Consider the following 23,534-nt stretch of genomic DNA (forward strand, 5'->3'; position numbering starts at 1 on the left):
CAGAACCCAGGGTACAGAGTCACCGACCAGGAGGAGGGAGAGAAAAGAAAAAATCAAGAAGATAACCTCTCAAAATCAAGAATAATCCACAGACTTTATAACCTATCCCATTTTATTATATTTGTTCGTTTGTTTCTCTTATCTTCTTGTCTTGATTATTTTCTTCCTCTTCCAATTTGGTCGTTTAATTCTCTGCCAGTCTTACTCTCTTCTCTCCTTGAACTACACTACCCATAAGTGTTACATCTCAATTATCTTTCTTTCTTCTACCATTCTCTCTATGAGGGTTGCACTCCATAGAGCAACCCTTAACTCTCTCTCTCCTTTTATTGTTTTTTCTTCTTTTTGTGTTTTCCTCTTTCTTTTTTTTTCTCCCTCTATATTAGTTTCTTCTTTTCTCCTTTACTTTTCCTCTTATTCAATCCTCAATCACGAACAAATTATTTTATCTGGAACTCAAATTTTTCTTTGTGGCACTTTGGAGGTTTTTTACTTCGCTATTTTAACTCCCTAGCAGTGCTCCCAACGCTGACTCTCCATTTTATCTAGTTCTTGCTCCACTAAATACAATAGTAATTTTTTAATATTTTCCCCTTTTTCTTGTTTCCCTCTTATTCCTCTCATCATATCTCTTAGCCAACCATCACCTAAAAGCAAATCATTTTATTCTTGACTGAAATTTTTTTCCTTTCTTGCATTTTGTGGGTCCATACCTCCTTTGTTGTCCCTTTATCACTTCTCCCCAACTCAGGGCCTCAAATATAGGTAGTTTTTGTTCTATTTAACACAATAGAATTCACAGTTCACCACAAGATTTTCTCAAGAAGGAGGGGAGAGTAGAAAAGAGGAAAAAAACAAAGGGGGGAGAATAATAATTTTTTTTATTCTTTTTTTTATTTCTTTTAATTTTTTAAACTTTATATTCTTTATTAATTCTCATTAATACTATCAACAAAACCACCTTCAGATGCCACAATGGAAAAGGAAATTGAATATCATGGATACAAAAGACAGAGAGGTAGCACAGATAGATGACGAAAACTCTATGGAGAAAAAAATTGACATATTGGAAACCTTGGAGCTAAATGACAGAGAATTTAAAATAGAAATCTTAAAAATACTCAGAGATATACAAGAAAACACAGAAAAGCAATTTAGGGAGCTCAGAAAACAACTCAATGAACACAAAGAATATATTACCAAGGAAATTGAAACTATAAAAACAAATCAAACAGAGATAAAAAACTCAATTCATGAGCTGAAAAACAAGATAACAAGCTTAGCTAATAGAACAGGCCAGATAGAAGGTAGAATTAGTGAAATAGAAGACAAGCAACTTGAGGCACAAGAGAGAGAAGAATAAAGAGACTCAAAAATTTAGAAAAATGAGAAAGCCCTACAGTAATTGTCTGACTCCATCAAAAAGAATAACATAAGAATAATAGGTATATCAGAGGGAGAAGAGAGAGAAAATGGAATGGAGAACATATTCAAACAAATAATAGATGAGAACTTCCCAAGCCTGTGGAAAGAACTAAAGCCTCAAATTCAAGAAGTAAACAGAACTCCGAGTTTTCTTAACCCCAACAAACCTACTCCAAGGCACATCATAATGAAATTGGCACAAACCAACGACAAAAAAAAATTCCCAAAGCAGCCAGGGAAAATAAAAATACAACATATAAAGGAAGGCCCATTAGATTATCATCAGATTTCTCAACAGAAACTCTACAAGCTAGAAGAGAGTAGATCCCAATATTTAAAGTCCTGAAAGAGAGGGACTTTCAGCCATGAATTCTATACCCATCAAAGCTATCCTTCAAATATGAAGGAGAAATAAAAACATTCACAGATACAGAGAAGATGAGGGAATTTATCATCAGAAAACCCCCACTCCAGGAAATACTAAAGGGGGTTTTCCAACCAGATAAAAAGAACAAAACAATACAAAACCACAAGTAAAAGCTCCACAAGAACACAATAAGCCAAATTTAAACTGTGACAACAACAAAACAAAAAAGGGAAGAGGAAGGAGATTGACAGTAGCAAAGGACGATGGAGTACAAAAGTACTCACAAGATAGTGCATTACAATGAACAGGGTAGGAACCCTTTTCATTACTTAATGGTAACCATCATTGAAAAAACCACCACAGAAGCACATGATTTAAAAAACATAGCAGAGCCTGACCTGTGGTGGCGCGGTGGATAAAGCGTTGACCTGGAAATGCTGAGGTCGCCGGTTCGAAACCCTGGGCTTACCTGGTCAAGGCACATATGGGAGTTGATGCTTCCACCTCCTCCCCCCTGTCTCTCTCTCCTCTCTCTCTCTCTCTCTGACTCTCTCTCTCCTCTCTAAAATGAATAAATAATTAAAAAAAATTTAAAATAATTAAAATAATAAAAAACATAGCAACAGAGTAAAGATGTATGGAATACAACCAAACAAAAACAAAAGATAGAAAAATGAAAGAGAAGAATCAAACAAGACACAAAACTAACAGAAAGCAATCTATAAAATGGCAATAGGGAACTCACAAGTGTCAATAATTACACTAAATGTAAATGGACTAAACTCACCAAAAAGAAGGCACAGAGTAGCAGAATGGATTAAAAAAGAAAATCCAAGTGTATGCTGCCTACAAGAAACTCATCTAAACAACAAGGATAAAAACAAATTCAAAGTGAAAGGCTGGAAAACAATATTCCAAGCAAATAACATCCAAAAAAAAGCAGGCGTAGCAATACTCATATCTGATAATGCTGACTACAAGACAGCAGAAGTACTCAAAGACAAAACTGGTCATTTCATAATGATTAAGGGGACACTGAATCAAGAAGACATAACAATTCTTAATATATATGCACCAAACCAAGGAGCACCAAAATATATAAGACAGCTACTTATTGACCTTAAAACAAAAACTGACAAAAATACAATCATACTTGGAGACCTTAATACACCGCTGTCGGCTCTAGATCGGTCATCCAAACAGAGAATCAATAAAGATATCTTGGCCTTAAACAAAACAATAGAGTACCTGGATATGATAGACATTTATAGGACATTTCATCCCAAAGTGACAGAGTATACATTTTTCTCCAGTGTACATGGATCATTCTCAAGAATTGACCATATCTTGGGCCACAAAAACAACATCAGCAAATTCAGAAAAATCAAAGTTGTACCAAGCATATTTTCTGATCATAAAACCTTGAGACTAGAATTCAACTGCAAAAAAGAGGGGGAAAAACCCACAAAAATGTGGAAACTAAACAACATACTTTTAAAAAATGAGTGGGTCAAAGAAGAAATAAGCGCAGAGATCAAAAGATATATACAGACAAATGAAAATGACAATACAACATATCAGAATCTCTGGGATGCAGCAAAAGCAGTGATAAGAAGGAAGTTCATATCACTTCAGGCTTATATGAACAAACAAGAGAAAGCCCAAGTGAATCACTTAACTTCAAATCTTAAGAAATTGGAAAAAGAAGAACAAAGACAACCCAAAACCAGATGAAGAAAGGAGATAATAAAAATCAGAGCAGAAATAAATAAAATAGAGAACAGAAAAACTATAGAAAATATTAATAGAACAAGGAGCTGGTTCTTTGAAAAGATCAACAAAAATGACAAACCCTTGGGAAGACTCACCAAGGAAAAAAGAGAAAGACTTATATAAACAAAATCAAAAATGAAAGAGGAGAAATCACCATGGACATCATAGATATACAAAGAATTATTGTATAATACTATGAAAAACTTTCTGCCACTAAGTTCAACAATCTAGAAGAAATGGATAAATTCCTAGAACAGTACAAACTTCCTAGACTGAGTCAAGAAGAAGCAGAAAGCCTAAATAGACCAATTAGTAGGGAAGAAAGAGAAAAAACTATTAAAAACCTCCCCAAAAATAAAAGTTCAGGCCCAGACGGTTATAGTAGCGAATTTTATCAAACATTCAAAGAAGACTTGGTTCCTATTCTACTCAAAGTCTTCCAAAAAACTGAAGAAGAAGCAATACTTCCAAACTCATTTTATGAGGCCAATATAACCCTCATACCAAAACTGGGCAAGGACAGCACAAAAAAAGAAAACTACAGACCAGTATCTCTAATGAATACAGATGCTAAAATACTAAACAAAATACTAGCAAATCGAATACAACAACATATTAAAAAAAATAATACATCACGATCAAGTGGGATTCATCCCAGAATCTCAAGGATGGTTTGACATACATAAAACGGTTAACGTAATACACCATATCAACAAAACAAAGAACAAAAACCACATGATCTTATCAATAGATGCAGAAAAGGCATTCGATAAAATACAACACAATTTTATGTTTAAGACTCTCAACAAAATGGGTATAGAAGGAAAATATCTCTACATGATAAAGGCCATATATGATAAACCATCAGCCAACATCATATTAAATGACACAAAACCGAAGGCTTTCCCCCTTAAATCAGGAACAAAAAAAGGTTGTCAACTCTCTACACTCTTATTTAACGTGGTGCTAGAGGTTCTAGCCAGAGCAATCAGACAAGACAAAGAAATAAAAGGCATCCATATTGGAAAAGAAGAAGTAAAGGTATCACTTTTTGCAGATGATATGATCCTACACATCGAAAACCCCACAAAGAATCTACAAAAAAACTACTAGAAACAATAAGCCAATACAGTAAGGTCGCAGGATACAAAATTAACATACAAAAGTCCATAGCCTTTCTATATGCCAACAATGAAACACTTGAGAACAAACTCAAAAAAATAATCCCCTTCATGATTGCAACAAAAAAATAAAATACCTAGGAGTAAACATAACAAAGAATGTGAAGGACTTATATAATGAAAACTACAAACCATTGTTACAGGAAATCGAAAAAGATACAATGAGATGGAAGAATATTCCTTGCTCTTCTATAGGAAGAATAAATATAATCAAGATGGCCATATTACCCAAAGCAATATACAAATTAAATGCAATTTCCATCAAAATTCCAGTGACATTGTTAAAAGTAATGGAACAAAAATATCATCAGATTTATATGAAAGTATAAAAAACCCCGAATAGCCAAAGCAATCCTAAAGAAAAAGAACGAAGCTGGGGGCATTACAATACCTGACTTCAAACTATATTATAGATCTACAAAAATCAAAACAGCATGGTATTAGCAGAAAAATAGACATTCAGACCAATGGAACAGAAATAGATAGTCCAGAAATAAAACCACATATATATGGTCAAAATTTTTTTGATAAAGGGGCCAACAACACACAATGGAGAAAAGACAGCCTCTTCAATAAATGGTGCTTGGAAAACTGGAAAGCCACATGCAAAAGAATGAAACTCGACTACAGTTTGTCCCCTTGTACTAAAATTAATTCAAAATGGATCAAAGACCTAAATATAAGACCTGAAACAATAAAGTACATAGAAGAAGACATAGGTTCTAAACTCATGAACCTTGGTTTTAAAGAACAATTTATAAATTTGACTCCAAAGGCAAGGGAAGTGAAGGAAAAAATAAATGAATGGGACTACATCAGACTAAGAAGTTTTTGCTCAGCAAGAGAAACTGACAACAAAATAAAAAAACAGCCAACGAAATGGGAAATGATATTTTCAAACAACAGCTCAGATAAGGGCCTAATATCCAAAATATACAAAGGACTCATAAAACTCAACAACAAACAAACAATCAAATAAAAAAATGGGAAGAGGAAATGAACAGACACTTCTCTCAGGAAGAAATACAAATGGCCAACAGATATATGAAAAGATGCTCATTTTCATTAGTTATTAGAGAAATGCAAATCAAAACTGCAATGAGATATCACCTCACACCTGTTAGATTAGCTATTATCAACAAGACAGGTAATAGCAAATGTTGGAGAGGCTGTGGAGAAAAAGAAACCCTCATCCACTGTTGGTGGGAATGTAAAGTAGTACAACCATTATGGAAGAAGTATGGTGGTTCCTCAAAAAACTGAAAATAGAACTACCTTATGACCCAGCAATCACTCTACTGAGTATATACCCCCAAAATTCAGAAACATTGATACAAAAAGACACATGCAGCCCCATATTCATTGCAGCATTGTTCACAGTGGCCAAGACATGGAAACAACCAAGAAGCCCTTTAATAGAAGACTGGATAAAGAAGATGTGGTACATATACACTATGGAATACTACTCAGCCATAAGAAATGATGACATTGGATCATTTACAACAAAATGGTGGGATCTTGATAACATTATACGAAGTGAAATAAGTAAATCAGAAAAAAACAAGAACTGCATTATTCCGTTCATAGGTGGGACATAAAAATGAGACTAAGAGACATTGATAAGAGTGTAGTGGTTATGGGGGGGGGCGAAGAGGAAAAGGGGGAGGGGGAGGAGCACAAAGAAAACTAGTTAGAAGGTGATGGAGGACAATCTGACTTTGGGTGATGGGTATGCAATATAATTGAATGACAAGATAACCTGGACATGTTTTCTTCGAACATATGTACCCTGATTTATTGATGTCACCTAGTAAAATTAATAGAAAGATAAAAAAAGATATGTAAAATTGTGAAATATTGGAAACAGTGGAAATGTTTAACAATAAATTAGTTACCGTATTTCCCTGTGGAGAAGATGCTCCTATGTAAAGATGCACCTTAATTTGGGGGACTGAAATTTAAAAAAATGTATTACATAAAAATATAAAAAATAAAAATATAAATAAAATCCTCATACTTTGTAGGTTTGTAGGATGAAAGGTATAAAGGAGTGAAGGGTAATAAAGGAATAAAATGATTGCTCACGTATTCCTTGGTAAGCAGAAACTCTCATATGACAAAGAAGTATCAATTAGATATAAAATCTAGAACTGAGAAATTGAGAGTATATGGAAAAAGAACTGGATTCCATCAGACTATGTCAGAGTAAGCACAGAAAAATTTACAGAAAAGGACATTTTTTTTTTTTTTTTTTCCTTTTTCTTTTTTTTTTTTTTTTTTTTTTTTTTTTAATATAATTTTATTTTTTTAATGGGGTGACATCAATAAATCAGGATACATATATTCAAAGATAACAAGTCCAGGTTATCTTGTCGTTCAATTATGTTGCATACCCACCACCCAAAGTCAGATTGTCCTCTGTCACCTTCTATCTTGCTTTCTTTGTGCCCCTCCCCACCCCCTATCCCTCTCCCATTCCCCCCTCCCCCCCCGTAACCACCACACTCTTGTAAATGTCTCTTAGTTTCACTATTATGTCCCACCTACGTATGGAATAATACAGTTCCTGTTTTTTTCTGATTTACTTATTTCGCTTCGTATCATGTTATCAAGATCCCACCATTTTGCTGTAAATGTTCCGATGTCATCATTTCTTATGGCTGAGTAGTATTCCATAGTGTATATGTGCCACATCTTCTTTATCCAGTCATCTATTGATGGGCTTTTTGGTTGTTTCCATGTCCTGGCCACTGTGAACAATGCTGCAATAAACATGGGGCTGCATGTGTCTTTATGTATCAATGAGAAAAGGACATTTTGATAAGAAAAATAATAGTATTAAAGGAGAATGAAGGACAACTATCCAAGAAAAACAAAGGATAGCTGTGGAATTTATGGACCACAGAGATAAGTACTTTCAGTTAAATCTAGCAGAAGATAATATAACATGAATTCTAAAGAAGGCTTGAAGTGTGATCTCTAAGACCAAAAATGCCAGTGAAGTGGAAGATCTGCTTACTGTATACTTAAAGAGGGAGAAAATGTATGCTTTGTAGGAAAGAGCCTGTCATCTGAAAATCACATGTCTCAAATAAAAGTATGCTAATAAAAAGAGAACTTTATTTTCATTAGAATTGGATTATCATAGGTTATGATATATCATAAAGAGGAAGCATAAAGAAGAGGTATAAAAATATGAGCTGATGTTATATCAAATGACCATGCTATCCCTGGGAAAAAGGAAAAAGAAGAAAAAGACATGTGAGTCAGGTTTAAGAACAATTGGCAAGGATGATGTGGAGAAGACAAAAATCACAGAACCAAGATAAATATTACTGTTACACCAAAATGTGGAACACACAGGGAGAAGGAGCAGACGTGTTAACGTGAACTCAATTCTCTTAAGATGGATGAGCTCAAGCAGACAGTCTGTCCTTCCTGGTCCACACCCCTTCTCCTCCCAGCACTCTGCACAGCCACTGTTTGCAGGCTAACAGAAATGCGTATTTGTGGTTTTCCTCTAATTTACTAATCATACTTAGGTAGGAGAAACAAATCCCGAAGACTGTCTACAACTTTTCAGAGTATTTTTTTATTGATGCAATAACAGTGACTAAAAGTGTGGTATAAACCCTGAATTTTTAAGATTCTCCATTTTTATATGAAGGAAAGAAAAAAGGAAAGAAAAAATCCTGAACTGATTAAAATAAAGGCTTGAACCGCTACCATCACACAATATACATAAACTATTAATAATTTTTAATTTACAAAAGTTATTTTAAAGTTCAAATATTCTATGATTAAGGTAAAAATACATTCTCATAACAACCACTTACCCTGTGGCTGCCGACTAGGATGGTATATCTGAAGGTCAAATGGCTGTGCACTGGTTTTCTGAATCACACTGACATTCTGCCCTGTCCATTTATTGGCTTTCGATAACGTGTTGGTCCTCCAGTCCGTCCAGTAGACCTCACTCCCATAAAGAGACACGGCAAAGGGATGAGAAAGGTATTCATGACCACGGATGATTTCTATCATTCCTGTTCCATCATAGAGGGCTGAATAAATAGCATCTGACCTACAGAAAGGGAAATACATCAGTAATTTATTAAAACTGATTCAGAGAGTAGAGTAATGTGATTATATTATTTAGATAAATGATAGAAAATATTTTATAAAAACAAATTTATGAGACTGTATCTAATTTGTAGAAAGAAAAAATCATAATTAAAAACCAACAAAAGTCACCAATTGCCAGAAAATCACCATTATAATAAAGCCAAACAAAAATCACCATCTTTTTCAATGTATGTATATGTAATACATCCATATTAAGAAATGTTTTGAATTTGTAAATATTATCTGAGGAATGTAATAAAAAATACAAAAGAAAATAAAAGATTATTTTTTAAACCTGGCATCTGTCCAAACTATCCTTTTTTCAAAGTGGTCTACAGTTAGTCCATTGGGCCAAGCACCAGTTTTCATGTCTTTATAGATGGTGTTTCTTCCAGCACCACTCATAGACGCAGATTCAATGCGAGGAAAATTGGCATCCCAATCTGTCCAGAAGAGAATTCTGAAGAAAAAGAAAATGTTAATGTTTTAGTCATTTATTTCACAAATATTTACTCAAGAATTACTATATGCTAGGTACTGGCTAGATAAACAGTCACAAGGGAAATCAGTGTATTGTCTACCTTCATGGGGTTTAGAATCCAATGGAGGAGACAGACTAAATAAATACATAACTATATAATAACAGCTTCTAAAATATTTTGAAGAAAAAGTTGTTATTAGAATAATAACAGGTGAATGACTTACTTAGAGAATGTGATCAAGGAAAAAAAGCACTTCGAGGAGGTGATATTCACAGAGAAAGATGCAGAGTATAAGAGCCTACCAAGGAAAATAAACAGCAGGTACAAAGGTCCTAACAGAGAGGGGCAGAGAATGTGGTCAATGCATCAGAAATGTGGTAAGTGAGGAGGAAAGGAGAAGAAGAAAAAATAAAGGGTGATTTTATGAGTCTTGTACTATAAGGCAATTATTTGGGAATTTATTAAAAGGGAATAGACATGACATCATACATAAATGGATCACAGTGAGGCAAGAGTAAATTTTTATTTATTCATTTTAGAGAGAAAAGAGAGAGAGCAGGAAGGAGGGAGGAGCAGGAAGCATAGACTCTCATATGTGCCTTGACCAGGAAAGCCCAGTTTCAAACCAGCGACCTCAGCGTTCCAGGTCGACAATTTATCCACTGTGCCACCACAGGTTAGGCAGAAAGAAGATAGTTTTCATTGAATTTTAAGTTTTGTTCGAGAGAGTTGTTTTATTTTCTAAGATAACCAAATCCCTATAATTAAGGATCATTCCAGATAATGAAAGATTGAAAAATAGCACAATATATGAAATTATAACAAAGAACAAATTTAGTTTTTACCAAGCTTTACAATTTCTCAGTAAGATGTTTTCTTCCTTACCAAATCTCTATGCTATCCATTGGGCTCTCCTACCAAAGAAAATTTTGTTATTTTTAGTTCTGGTTTGAAACCCCAGACTTGCCTGGTCAAGGCACATACGGGAGTCAGTGCTTCCTGCTCCTCCCCCTTCTTGCTCTCTTGCTCTCTTTCCTCTCTAAAATGAATAAATAAAAATCTAAAATAAAACTATTTTCTTTTTTTATAATAATTATGATGGATCTTTGTAAGGAATTGTTAAATGATATAAAGTAAGTATTTATTTTTACTTCAATTTTTGAGAAGCATTTAGTCTCAGAATATAGGAATTGCAAATGTAAAATGATTAAAAGATAATTCAAAATATTATGTAATCAATTTAGTAAGTACTATATGTGCTGCAAGTATGGTGAATAGGAAAGGAAGATATTGACCTTGATAAGAATGGAAGTTCAAAAATGTTATTAAATAATGTGTTGATGCTGAATTGTGGCCATATATATAAATATATATATATATATATATATATATATATATATATATATATATATATATATCTCAAGGCGGGAATCTGTAACTCCAGTATAATTAATCTCTGACTGCATTATCTCTTCTATAAATGAAAGGTATAATGATCACATCTGTTGGGACCATTTCATGAGGTAATGGATGTATCAATTTAGTGCACAGGGTGGCTAGCACTTAGAAAATATTTGCATTTGTACAAGCATACACATACACGTATTCATAGAGAATATTTTTTAAAGATAAAATTTCAAAGTTTTTCTATATTGTTAAAGAAATGGAGAGAAAAAGAATTATAATTAATGCTAATGTTGATGTTTAAATGTTACAATAGCATATATGTGAACATAGGTTAGTTTTATAAAGTTACCATGAGGCAAAGCCATGAAAAAAGTATTATGAGGAGTAGGTCCTAAGATTTGGTTTATGGCATAGAATAAATCTCAAATAATAAATTTATATATTTTTTTAAAAAAATTAGTTTTATGAGGCCTGACCAGGTGGTGGCGCAGTGGATAGAGCATCGGACTGGGATGCAGAAGGACCCAGGTTCGAGACCCCGAAGTCGCCAGCTTGAGCGTGGACTCATCTGGCTTGAGCAAAAAAGCTCACCAGCTTGGACCCAAGGTCTCTGGCTCCAGCAAAGGGTTACTCGGTCTGCTGAAGGCCCACGGTCAAGGCACATATGAGAAAGCAATCAATGAACACCTAAGAAGTCACAACGCACAACGAGAAACTAATGATTGATGCTTCTCATCTCTCTCTCTCCGTTCCTGTCTGTTTGTCCTTGTCTATCTCTGCCTATGTAAAAAAAAAAAAAAAGAAAGAAAAAGAAAAATTAAAAATTAGTTTTATGGGTAGCTTTAAGCGCTTCCACAGCCCTGGTGCTGGAACTAAATTTATAAAAACAACATCCAAACTGTTTATTGTTTTACCACTAAATATTTGAATAAATTAAGCAAACTGTGGGAAAAAGTTAAAGTGAACATTTGTATGATTAATATGAGAGGTTATTCTGTAAATTTTTATTTTGTGTAGCCTGACCAGGTGGTGGCGCAGTGTATAGAGCGTCGGACTGGGATACGGAGGACCCAGGTTCGAGACCCCGAGGTCACCAGCTTGAGCGCTGGTTTGAGCAAATCTCACCAGCTTGGACCCATGGTCACTGAATTAAGCAAGGGGTTACTTGGTCTGCTGAAGGCCCATGGTCAAGGAACATATGAGAAAGCAATCAATGAACAACTAATGTGTCACAACAAAAAACTAATGATTGATGCTTCTCATCTTTCTCCATTCCTGTCTGTCCCTATCTATCCCTCTCTCTGACTCTCTGTCTCTGTAAATAAAAAATAAATAAAATTTATTTTGTATATTTAAAATTTTTATAATATTTAAATGAATAATTAAAAATTAAATAAATAGGTAAATATTTTAAATGTATACTATTAGAGGACATTTATAAAACTATTGTTGAGATTTTCTTCTGAAAAGATTATTGTTTAAAGATGGAATTGTTTTGTATGAAAAATACTAATCTAGAAATGTAAGTATAAACTAATTTAAGCAATATATCAATATATACACACAGAGAAATAGATATATAAATAAACATAAGTATATACATAAAATATGTTGCCAATTAAAATGGAACAAAGGTTAATTAATATAAAACTGGTAGGCCATTTAGTTAAATAGTTGAATCCTGTCCTTAATAACAATGAATATAAAAGGAATTATATGATTTACTTCAAATTTACTTTTGGATGCATACATCTTTTTATTGACACAAGTTGTTATTTGTTAGTTTCACTTTTAACTGAGTATTTAAGAAATAAGATTTAAAATAGAAACAAAAAAAAATCAATCAAAATTATGGTGATACCTTGACAAACAGGAAGAAGATTTGCAAATTTGAAAAAGATTAGTAAAAATAATTCCTGAAAACAATAAATTTGAGAGTCATAGGTACTTTGAATATCTGTGAATAAATCATCACCAGATTAGACAAATGAAGATCTGGTGTCTCCCTGGTAACTTCCTACCTAGTTCTGCCTTGTGTGGTTGCAGCATTCCAACCTACATATCAGCATTCCTGCAAATCTGAGTGCTCTGTGTAAATTTATCAAAAAGAAGTACCATGGGTACTTAAATAGCTGTTTTTAGTGGACAAAAAGAAATATGGCTGGGAGCAATTTTTAGCATTCTAAAACAAGTGATGCCCTCACTGTTTTACGAAATATAGCCACACTAAGGTGTTCCTCTGCAGTGGTCACCCTAGTACTAACCTTTCATCAATTCAGGTGGGAAGTTTCCAACATGTTTTATAAAATATCATGTTCTAGAATTAGTTCCCCTAAAAGTGTTCTTAACCTTGCCATAAGTCAGTTTATAATCAATTTAAAAGTTAATTTCAAGAATCATTGTTTCACAAAACTCTAGGCACACTTTTGTGTACTTTACAATGTGCTATTTCAAGAGAATATTTTCCCATATTACTTTATTATTGTTAAAATTATTAGCATTTCAAAGATTGTATTATTTCATCATATATACAATGACTAAATACCCTTTTTTTTTACAGGACGTATGAAAATATTCAGCCACAATTGCTTTTTAAAAAAGAGACTACAGTCTACTGATTCTACAGTCCCTGCATTCATGGTTTAGTTTGTATCAGGATTAAATTGGGTCAATAGACCATGAACAAATTGTACCGTTACAGTCATGAAAAGGCCATTATCATTTATCAGGTCAAGCTGCAGAAGGTGAAAAATAAATGATCTTGGCTAAAAAAGGAGGTTATTACCTACAATCTTGAGGTCTGCTAAAAACAACATCTTTATTATTTTGGTTTAAGATCACTCCCAGATAAAATTAAAATTTTATTTAGACATTTCTATCAGTCTTCACAATTACTATATCTGTTTTCATCAACTATAATTGTTATAGCAGAGTCCAGTTGTCATGTCAAAAAAAACCTAATACCACAGTGGAGCAGGGTGAGGCCATGCCCTTGCGCAAGAATAAAGGCAATGGAAGTTTAAGAACTGAAGTGAGTGTTGCCTGACAGATTGTGAACCCCGTGGTGCTTGTTACTCCCTAATAACAAGCTGATGTTTAAAAGAGATTCATGTACTCATTCGGATCACCTTAAAAATAAGTATATTCCCTTAAAATGGAATCAATGAAACATATCTGCTCCCTAAGACTCCCAATTTACCATCCTAGAAGAACTTGTCACTTGAGATACTTAGTCAAACCTAGAATACTGAAGGAATGTACCATGATGGAAAATATGCTCTGTAATGTAATACGAAGGCCAGGGGACTCAATGCTTACGATGCAAAGTAGTTTATTAAAAACACTTCTTTAGTATTTGTAAAATAGGTCACAAAGACCTTGATTGCTGTAGGAACTTTACATGATGTAAGTGTGTTTTATGGGGCTAATGTTATAGCTTGTTTTGTTTTTCCCTCAGCTGGGCTAGTAAGCAAAGTTGCTGGTTGTAAACACTGTAAGCTTTCTTAAAAAAATGTTTTTCTTGTAACAAAATGTATAGTATCAGATTCTTTTTTTACTGTATAATTCATATTTTAAGGTACATCCTTGAGTTTCTGAATGTTACATGTAAACAAAATCTATTCATATGTATGCATTAATTTATTTAGCTCAATTATATATATCAAGAACATATATTGAGCATAATTTATATATACCAAGAGCAGTGAATGATTTCATAGACTTAGAAGCAACTTTGCTCAATATTGGAAAATTTATGACTTAGGAAAGCGTAGGGAAGATAACAGTATTTATACAAAACATATTTATCAAAAAATTGTCCAGTGGATTTATCCAAAAATAAAAATTTTCAATAGAGGTTTAAATGTCTTTGGGACTCCTATCAATTTTGGTTCATAGCTTCCTTATGTATTTCAACAAAATTTGAAAAATAGGTGGACATCTTATGTGTCTTTTTGAATATACTAATAGCACAAATTTTTTTTTAATGTTGGTATTCCTATGCTTAGCTTGGCTTTGCAGTTAAGTGTATGGGAGCTTAATTTTACTATGTTCTCAGTCCACCTTTTTTTTTATTTTAATGGGGTGACATTGATATATCAGGGTATATATGTTCAGAGAAAACATCTCTAGGTTATTTTGACATTTGATTATGCTGCATTCCCATCACCCAAAGTCTAATTGTCTTCTATCACCTTCTAACTGGTTTTCTTTGTGCCCCTCCCCTCATAACCACCACACTCTTGTCCATGTCTCTGAGTCTTATTTTTATGTCCCATCTATGTATGGAATCATACACTTCTTAGTTTTTTCTGATTTACTTATTTCTCTCAGTATAATGTTATCAAGGTCCATCCATGTTGTTGTAAGTGATCCGATGTCATCATTTCTTATGGCTGAGTAGTACTCCATAGTATATCTGTACCATAGCCTTTTAATCTACTCGTCCACTGATGGACACTTGGGCAGTTTCCAGATCTTTGCTATTGTGAACAATGCTGCCATAAACATGGGGGTGCATTTCTCCTTTTGAAACAGTGCTATGGTGTTCTTGGGGTATATTCCTAAAAGTGGAATAGCTGAGTCAAAAGGAAGTTTGATTTTTAATTTTTTGTGGAATCTCCATACTGTTTTCCACAGTGGCTCCACCAGTCTCCATTCCCACCAGCAGTGCAGGAGGGTTCCCTTTTCTCCATATCCTCGCCAGCACTTATTCTGTGTTGTTTTGTTGATAAGCGCCATTCTGACTGGTGTGAGATGATATCTCATTGTGGTTTTAATTTGCATATCTCTAATGATTAGTAATGTTGAGCATTATTTCATATGCCTATTGGACATCTGTATGTCCTCTTTGGAGAAGTGTCTATCCATTTCTTTCGCCCATTTTTTGATTAGATTGTTTGTCTTCCTGGTGTTGAGTTTTACAAGTTCTTTATAAATTTTGGTTATTAACCCCTTATCAGACATATTGTCAAATATGTTCTCCCATTGTGTAGTTTGTCTTTTTATTCTGTTTTTATTGTCTTTAGCTGCGCAAAAGCTTTTTAGTTTGATATAGTACCATTTGTTTATCCTGTCTTTTATTTCACTTGCCCGTGGAGATAAATCAGCAAATATATTGCTGCGAGAGATGTCAGAGAACTTACTACCGATGTTTTCTTCTAAGATGTTTATGGTTTTATGGCTTACATTTAAATATTCTATCCATTTTTAGTTTATTTTTGTCAATGGTATAAGTTGGTGGTCTAGTTTCATGTTTTTGCAGGTAGTTGTCCAATTTCCCCAACACCATTTGTTAAAGAGGCTGTCTTTACTCCAATGTATGCTCTTACCTCCTTTGTCAAATATCTGTTGTCCATAAAAGTGTGGGTTTATTTCTGGGTTCTCTGTTCTGTTACATTGATCTATATGCCTGTTCTTATGCCAGTACCAGGCTGTTTAGAGTACAATGGCCTTGCAGTATAACTTGATATCAGGAAGTGTGATACCTCCCACTTTATTCTTTCTTTTCAAGATTGCCGAGGCTATTCGTGTTCTCTTTTGGTTTCATATAAATTTTTGGAATATGTGTTCTATATCTTTAAAGTATGTCATTGGTATTTTAATTGATATTGCATTGAATTTATACATTTCTTTTAGTAATATAGATATTTTAATGATGTTTATTCTTCATAACCATGAGCACAGTATATGCTTCAACTTGTTTGTATCTTCCCTGATTTCTTTTATCAATGTTTTAAAATTTTTCGAGGACAAGTCTTTAATCTCCCTGGTTAAATTTATTCCTAGGTACTTTATTTTTTTTGGTTGCAATGGTGAAAGGGATTGCTTCCTTAATTTCTCTTTCTGACAGTTCATTGTTAGTGTATAAAAATGCCTCTGATTTCTGAGTATTAATTTTATATCCTGCCACCTTGTTGAATTCCTTTATCAGGTCCAGTAGTTTTTTGACTGAGACTTTAGGGTTTTCTATATACAATATCATATCATCTGCAAATAATGATAGTTTTACTTCTTCTTTTCCAATTTGGATGCCTTTTATTTCTTTTTCTTGTCTGATTGCTGTGGCTAGGACTTCCAGTACTATGTTGAATAAGAGTGGTGAAAGGGGGCACCCCTGCCTTGTTCCTGATCTTAAGGGGATTGCTTTACTTTTTGAGTATGATGTTGTCTGTGGGTTTTTCATAGATGGCTTTTATCATGTTGTGGTATGTTCCCTGTATTCCTACTTTGCTGATCATGAATGGGTGCTGGATTTTATCAAATGCTTTGTTTGCATCTATTGAAATTATCATATGGTTTTTCACCTTCCTTTTTTTATGTGATGAATCACATTGATTGATTTGTGAGTATTGTACCAGCCTTGTCTCACCAGAATAAATCCCACTTGATCATGGTGTATGATTTTTGTCATATATTGCTGGATCCAGTTTGCTATTTTATTGAGAATTTTAGTATCTAAATTTATCAGGGATATTGGCCTATAATTTTCTTTCTTTGTGTTGTCTTTGCCTGGTTTTGGAATCAGAATTATGCTCGCCTCATAAAAGGAGCTTGGAAGTCTTCCTCCCTCTTTAATTTTTTGAAATAGCTTGAGAAGAATAGGAGTTAGTTCTTCTTTGAATATTTGGTAGAATTCACTTATGAAGCCATTAGACCCATGAATTTTCTTTTTTGGGAGTTTTTTGATAACTGTTTCAATCTCATTTGTTGTAATTGGTATGTTTAGGTTTTCTGATTTTTCCAGATTAATTTTTGGAAGATTATATGTTTCAAGGAATTTGTCCATTTCATCTAGGTTGTCTAGTTTTTTGGCATACAGTTCTTTATAGTATTTTCCTACAATATTTTGTATTTCTTTTGTGTCAGTTGTTATTTCTCCACTCTCATTTCTAATTTTATTTATTTGAGTATTTTTTCTCTTTTCTTGGTGAGTCTGGTTAAAGGTTTATGATCTTGTTTACCTTTTCAAAGAACCAGCTCCTGGTTTCATTGATCCTCTGTATTGTTTCTTTAGCCTCTATGTCATTATTTCTGCTCTGATCTTTATTTATTTTTTCCCTCTAGTACCTCCATGATTTACTTGCTGTTCAGTCTACCTTTTAAAGGTCCAGTGCTGCCTGACCTGTGGTGGCTCAGTGGATAAGGTGATGATCTGGAACACTGACATTGCTGGTTCAAAACCCTGGGCCTGCCTGGTCAAAGCAACATACAGGTGTTGATGATTCCTGCTCCTCCCCCTCTTCTCTCTTTCTCTCTCTTTTCTCCAAAATGAATTTAAAAAGTCTATAAAAGGTCCAATGTTTAAAAAGTTTTATGTATATTTTTACTAAAATATCTAATAAATCTGAAATGTTTTAATATTTGCAGTATATTTTAAAATTTAATTGCTACATCTGGGCTTTTAAGGTGTTTATAGAAACCTCATTTCTTAATTTTATCAATCTTCTATAAAATATTTTTTTTTTTTTTTTTTTTACAGAGACAGAGAGTGAGTCAGAGAGAGGGATAGACAGGGACAGACAGACAGGAACAGAGAGAGATGAGAAGCACCAATCATTAGTTTTTCATTGCGCATTGCAACACCTTAGTTGTTCATCGATTGCTTTCTCATATGTGCCTTGACCGTGGGCCTTCAGCAGACCAAGTAAACCCTTGCTGGAGCCAGCGACCTTGGGTTCAAGCTGGCGGGCTTTTCCTCAAACCAGATGAGCCCGCACTCAAGCTGGCGACCTCGGGGTCTTGAACCCGGGTCCTCTGCATCCCAGTCCGACGCTCTATCCACTGTGCCACCGCCTGGTCAGGCAAAATATTTTTTAACAATAAAAATTTTACCACATCAAGACACCCAAATCTGTCAACCTTTCAATTCTTTCCTGGACTTGAATAAATAAGAAATATCATCACAACTTTGAGACTTGGTAATCTATGCTAAAAAAAATATCATAAGTATTATTACTTCACCCATTTCAAAAAAATTAATACTACTGTAGTTGTTTTAATTAACTTCACACCATGATAGCAGTCGCTAATAAGAAAAGGCATCACCTTTCACTGAAGCATCCTCAGGTTCTCCCTACTCACATGCTTGCTCTATTCTAACTTTCAGTCTTAAGGGATATTTTACTTTTTAAGCTCCTTTTATATCTCTGAAATAGCATCTAATATTTTTACTTAAACAGTATGTGGGGCTTGTATGTTCTTTTTGTTTTTTCTTTTCTGCTTTCGGGTTTTATGTTTTCCTAACAAACTGATATGAATAAGGTTAGCCTAAATATTGTCAGTTCAAAGCTGTAGAAAATGAAATTTCAACTTCCTGCATCACTGTTTTGTTTGGTCAGATTATTTTTAAAATTTCAGTACACCTATTTTATTGTTTGTTTCTTGGTTTTCCTCTCTATGTGACAATTGTAATAGGAGAGACATTCTCAGTTTTTCTATTGTGTTAGTTTAAATGCTAAAACTACAACTTTCTCTAAAATATCACTTTTCACCTATCCAGAAAGTTTCTCATGCAGATATGGAGCTGGCACAACATAGGCATGGATGTGAGGTGAAACTTTCATGCCAGCAGCAGCCACACTGAGGGTGCAGCCTCTGTTGATGGTGAAGCCTTCCAGGAATTAAAGGGACAGGATCAGCAATCTACTTGAAACCTCAGAAATAGTTTCTTTACAAAGGTGGAATTTCTCATTAATCATAGCATATATCTTCTTGTGAATTTATTGCTACTATTAGAGTTAATAAGTGAAATGGGCAAAGTGAGGACTGTGTAAACTAGAGAACACATCCCCAAGTTAAAAGAAGCCGCTATTTCTCTGCTCATCGCTGCCAGATCTCCTTGGTTTTCCAAAAGAAGTCGAAAATCCACAGTACTATGCAAAATCTTTCAGTATTTTAAATTGGCAACTAATTCAAATAAATTTAAAACACTGTGGAAGAGAAAGAAAACACATCAACAAGGGTTGCCAGTTTGGAACCCTGCTCTAGACAACCTGCTCAACCCCTTTAATTTCTGTGTCTAAAGTCAGGAAAAGGAAAAAAACCCAACAGACTTCCCAATATACTTCTTTCTGATCTTGGGTATAAACCAGAGCACAAGGCAGTCAGTGCATCCAGGGAACTGACAAAACACAAAGCTCCCTTTTTCTTTTCTGCATCTCATTAACTGGCAAACTCCCCAATCTCAATGGTGCTATTGGACTTTGTATTACTTAAGGGTACAGAGCCACACACAGAAAAAGCTTTTTGTACTACCTTTTAGATTTGACAATGGTTTTATATTTACAGAGTAATTACCATGAAATAAATAATTAGGAGGAATACAGTGCTCTCACATATATCAGCTATATATTATATCCCACATATTTCCTGTCTTCTCAAAAACAAGCTAATGATATATATTTATATATATATACATATATTATCTTTGACTTGTAAAAGAGAAAACTTAAACTAAATTCTAAGCAAAAATAATACACCTGAGTAGCTTCTCCAAAGAATAACTTACAATCAGGAACTGGAACCCTCATTGTCTGGCTGCAAATATAGTTCCTCTTTTTTGATCTTTAGAAAGGAACACACAGGAAACACTGAGGGCAATAACCTGAGTTACTCAACATCTGACCTTGTTTTTTAGAACCAAATGCCTGTCTTCCAAATGTCCCAATAATCAGCATCTCACCATTGGACTCCTTTAAGCTTTTCTGATTTTCTCTTAAACTGATGCCAAGTACATACAAAATAAATAGTGTGAGGTGGTTAACATCTGTGACTGTTTGGATCAAAGACTGGCCTTGTGATTTGCAACTATATATTAGGTACAATTACAGCATTTTTAGAAGGTCAAAGAGAACGTCATTAAATTATTGTTTCAAAATAGAGTTGTAATTGCTTTCAATAGGGCCAGCTTAATTCCCATATGTTTAAAAAAAGACATTTATAACTTCTAAAAGTGTCTTTTTAAAAATCCTACAACCAAACTCATGGTAATATGTGTGTGTATTATATATTATATATATAATTATATATTATACAATTATATATATATACACATATACACATATCACACACACACATATAATGTATATACACATGCACAAAACAAGCAGTTTGTTGCATAATTTATGAGATAATTGAATTTGACATTAAATTGAAAGATTATATTTCTTAAGCCAAAGTGGATGTGTGAAAGGCAAACATCTTTACCCATATCTTGGGTCTAAAGCAATAGCCCGAGGATGTTCCATGGCTCCTGCTATTAGTGTAGTTCTTAAGGATCCATCCAGTTTGGCCACTTCAATCTGGTCCAGATTGCTGTCTATCCAGTATATGTTGCCCGCTATCCAGTCGACGGCCAGTCCTTCCGGGGTAGCCAGGCCATGCTCCACAACTACTTCAACTGCACTTACACCTACAGCAGAAGGGAGAGCAACACTTGTACACATTTCAGGAACACGTTAAGCCCAAAGGAGAAGGCCTATGTATCAGCATATAAAGTATTCATTTACTGTAGTCACTCTAAGAGATGGAGTACAAAAGGTACACCTGGCATAAAAGAAATTAAAAAGGTGCCAAATTTAGAATTATTGATTTTTTCCAGAAATTTTTAATCTCTTAGGCTCTTTCAATAACAATGGAACAGAATTTTTAAATAATTCTGGAGCTAATAATAATATTTAGGTTGAAAAAATGTCATTTCTTTTTTCTGACTTTTTAGGCAGAACAGAGGATTTTGGGAATAATAATGATATACTGGCTAAAATCAATGCAATTTAATTTAAATATTGATCTTCATGGGAAGAACAAAGAAAAAAGTTCACTTGGGACAACAGCGTTATAACTACTCACTTTAGAAGCAAGACAGATGTGATTGCTTTACTGCATTTAACCTGAGCCAAGAGGAGCCCCAAGACACTCCCTCTCCCTCCATTCCCAGAAGCCTGAAGACATTCCCTCTCCCTTCATCCCCAGGAGCCCCATGACAGTCCCTCTCCCTCCATCCCCAGGAGCCTGAAGACACTCCCTCTCTCTCTATCCCCACGAGCCTGAAGACACTCCCTCTCCCTCCATCCCCAGGAGCCCCATGACACTCCCTCTCCCTCACACCCCAGGAGCCCCATGACACCCCCTCTCCCTCCAACCCCAGGAGCCCCATGACACTCCCTCTCCCTCACACCCCAGGAGCCCCATGACACTCCCTCTCCCTCACACCCCAGGAGCCCCATGACACTCCCTCTCCCTCCATCCCCAGGAGCCCCATGACACTCCCTCTCCCTCACACCCCAGGAGCCCCATGACACTCCCTCTCCCTCCATCCCCAGGAGCCCCATGACACTCCCTCTCCCTCCATCCCCAGGATCCCCATGACACTCCCTCTCCCTCCATCCCCAGGAGCCCCATGACACTCCCTCTCCCTCACATCCCAGGAACCCCATGACACCCCTCTCCCTCCATCCCCAGGAGCCCCATGACACTCCCTCTCCCTCACATCCCAGGAACCCCATGACACCCCTCTCCCTCCATCCCCAGGAACCCCATGACACCCCCTCTCCCTCCATCCCCAGGAGCCCCATGACACTCCCTCTCCCTCCATCCCCAGGAGCCCGAAGACACCCCCTCTCCCTCCATCCCCAAAGCCCCATGACACCCCCTCTCCTTCCATCCCCAGGAGCCCGAAGACACTCCCTCTCCCTCCATCCCCAGGAGCCCCATGACACTCCTTCTCCCTCCATCCCCAGGAGCCCCATGACACTCCCTCTCCCTCCATCCCCAGGAGCCCCATGACACTCCCTCTCCCTCCATCCCCAGGAGCCCCATGACACTCCCTCTCCCTCCATCCCCAGGAGCCCCATGACACTCCCTCTCCCTCCATCCCCAGGAGCCCCATGACACTCCCTCTCCCTCCATCCCCAGGAGCCCCATGACACTCCCTCTCCCTCCATCCCCAGGAGCCCCATGACACTCCCTCTCCCTCCATCCCCAGGAGCCCCATGACACTCCCTCTCCCTCCATCCGCAGGAGCCCCATGACACCCCCTCTCCTTCCATCCCCAGGAGCCTGAAGACACTCCCTCTCCTTCCATCCCCAGGAGCCCCATGACACCCCCTCTCCCTCCATCCCCAGGAGCCCGATGACACCCCCTCTCCCTCCATCCCCAGGAGCCCCATGACACCCCCTCTCCTTCCATCCCCAGGAGCCCAAAGACACACCCTCTCCTTCCATCCCCAGGAACCCCATGACACTCCCTCTCCCTCCATCCCCAGGAGCCCCATGACACCCCCTCTCCCTCCATCCCCAGGAGCCCCATGACACTCCCTCTCCCTCCATCCCCAGGAGCCCCATGACACTCCCTCTCCCTCCATCCCCAGGAGCCTCATGACACTCCCTCTCCCTCCATCCCCAGGAACCCCATGACACCCCCTCTCCCTCCATCCCCAGGAGCCCCATGACACTCCCTCTTCCTCCATCCCCAGGAGCCCCATGACACTCCCTCTCCCTCCATCCCCAGGAACCCCATGACACCCCCTCTCCCTCCATCCCCAGGAGCCCCATGACACTCCCTCTCCCTCCATCCCCAGGAGCCCCATGACACTCCCTCTCCCTCGATCACCAGGAGCCCCATGACATTCCCTCTCCCTCCATCCCCAGGAACCCCATGACACCCCCTCTCCCTCCATCCCCAGGAGCCCCATGACACCCCCTCTCCCTCCATCCCCAGGAGCCCCATGACACTCCCTCTCCCTCCATCCCCAGGAGCCCCATGACACTCCCTCTCCC

General features: G+C 36.5%; 1 protein-coding gene across 1 annotated transcript in view; it reads right to left on the reverse strand.

The window, feature by feature from the left end:
• Positions 1 to 23,534, reverse strand: part of LRP1B (LDL receptor related protein 1B) — a 2,108,848-nt gene that overhangs the window by 684,933 nt on the left and 1,400,381 nt on the right. Inside the window, exons 25-27 of the mRNA XM_066345498.1 lie at positions 20,964 to 21,168; positions 9,164 to 9,328; positions 8,583 to 8,827 (exon numbers count right to left, since the gene is read on the reverse strand). Coding sequence (XP_066201595.1) covers positions 8,583 to 8,827; positions 9,164 to 9,328; positions 20,964 to 21,168 — 615 coding nt within the window. The remainder of the gene's footprint in view (positions 1 to 8,582; positions 8,828 to 9,163; positions 9,329 to 20,963; positions 21,169 to 23,534) is intronic.

The sequence above is a fragment of the Saccopteryx leptura genome, chromosome 7 (assembly GCF_036850995.1).
Source record: "Saccopteryx leptura isolate mSacLep1 chromosome 7, mSacLep1_pri_phased_curated, whole genome shotgun sequence".
NCBI lineage: Eukaryota > Metazoa > Chordata > Mammalia > Chiroptera > Emballonuridae > Saccopteryx > Saccopteryx leptura.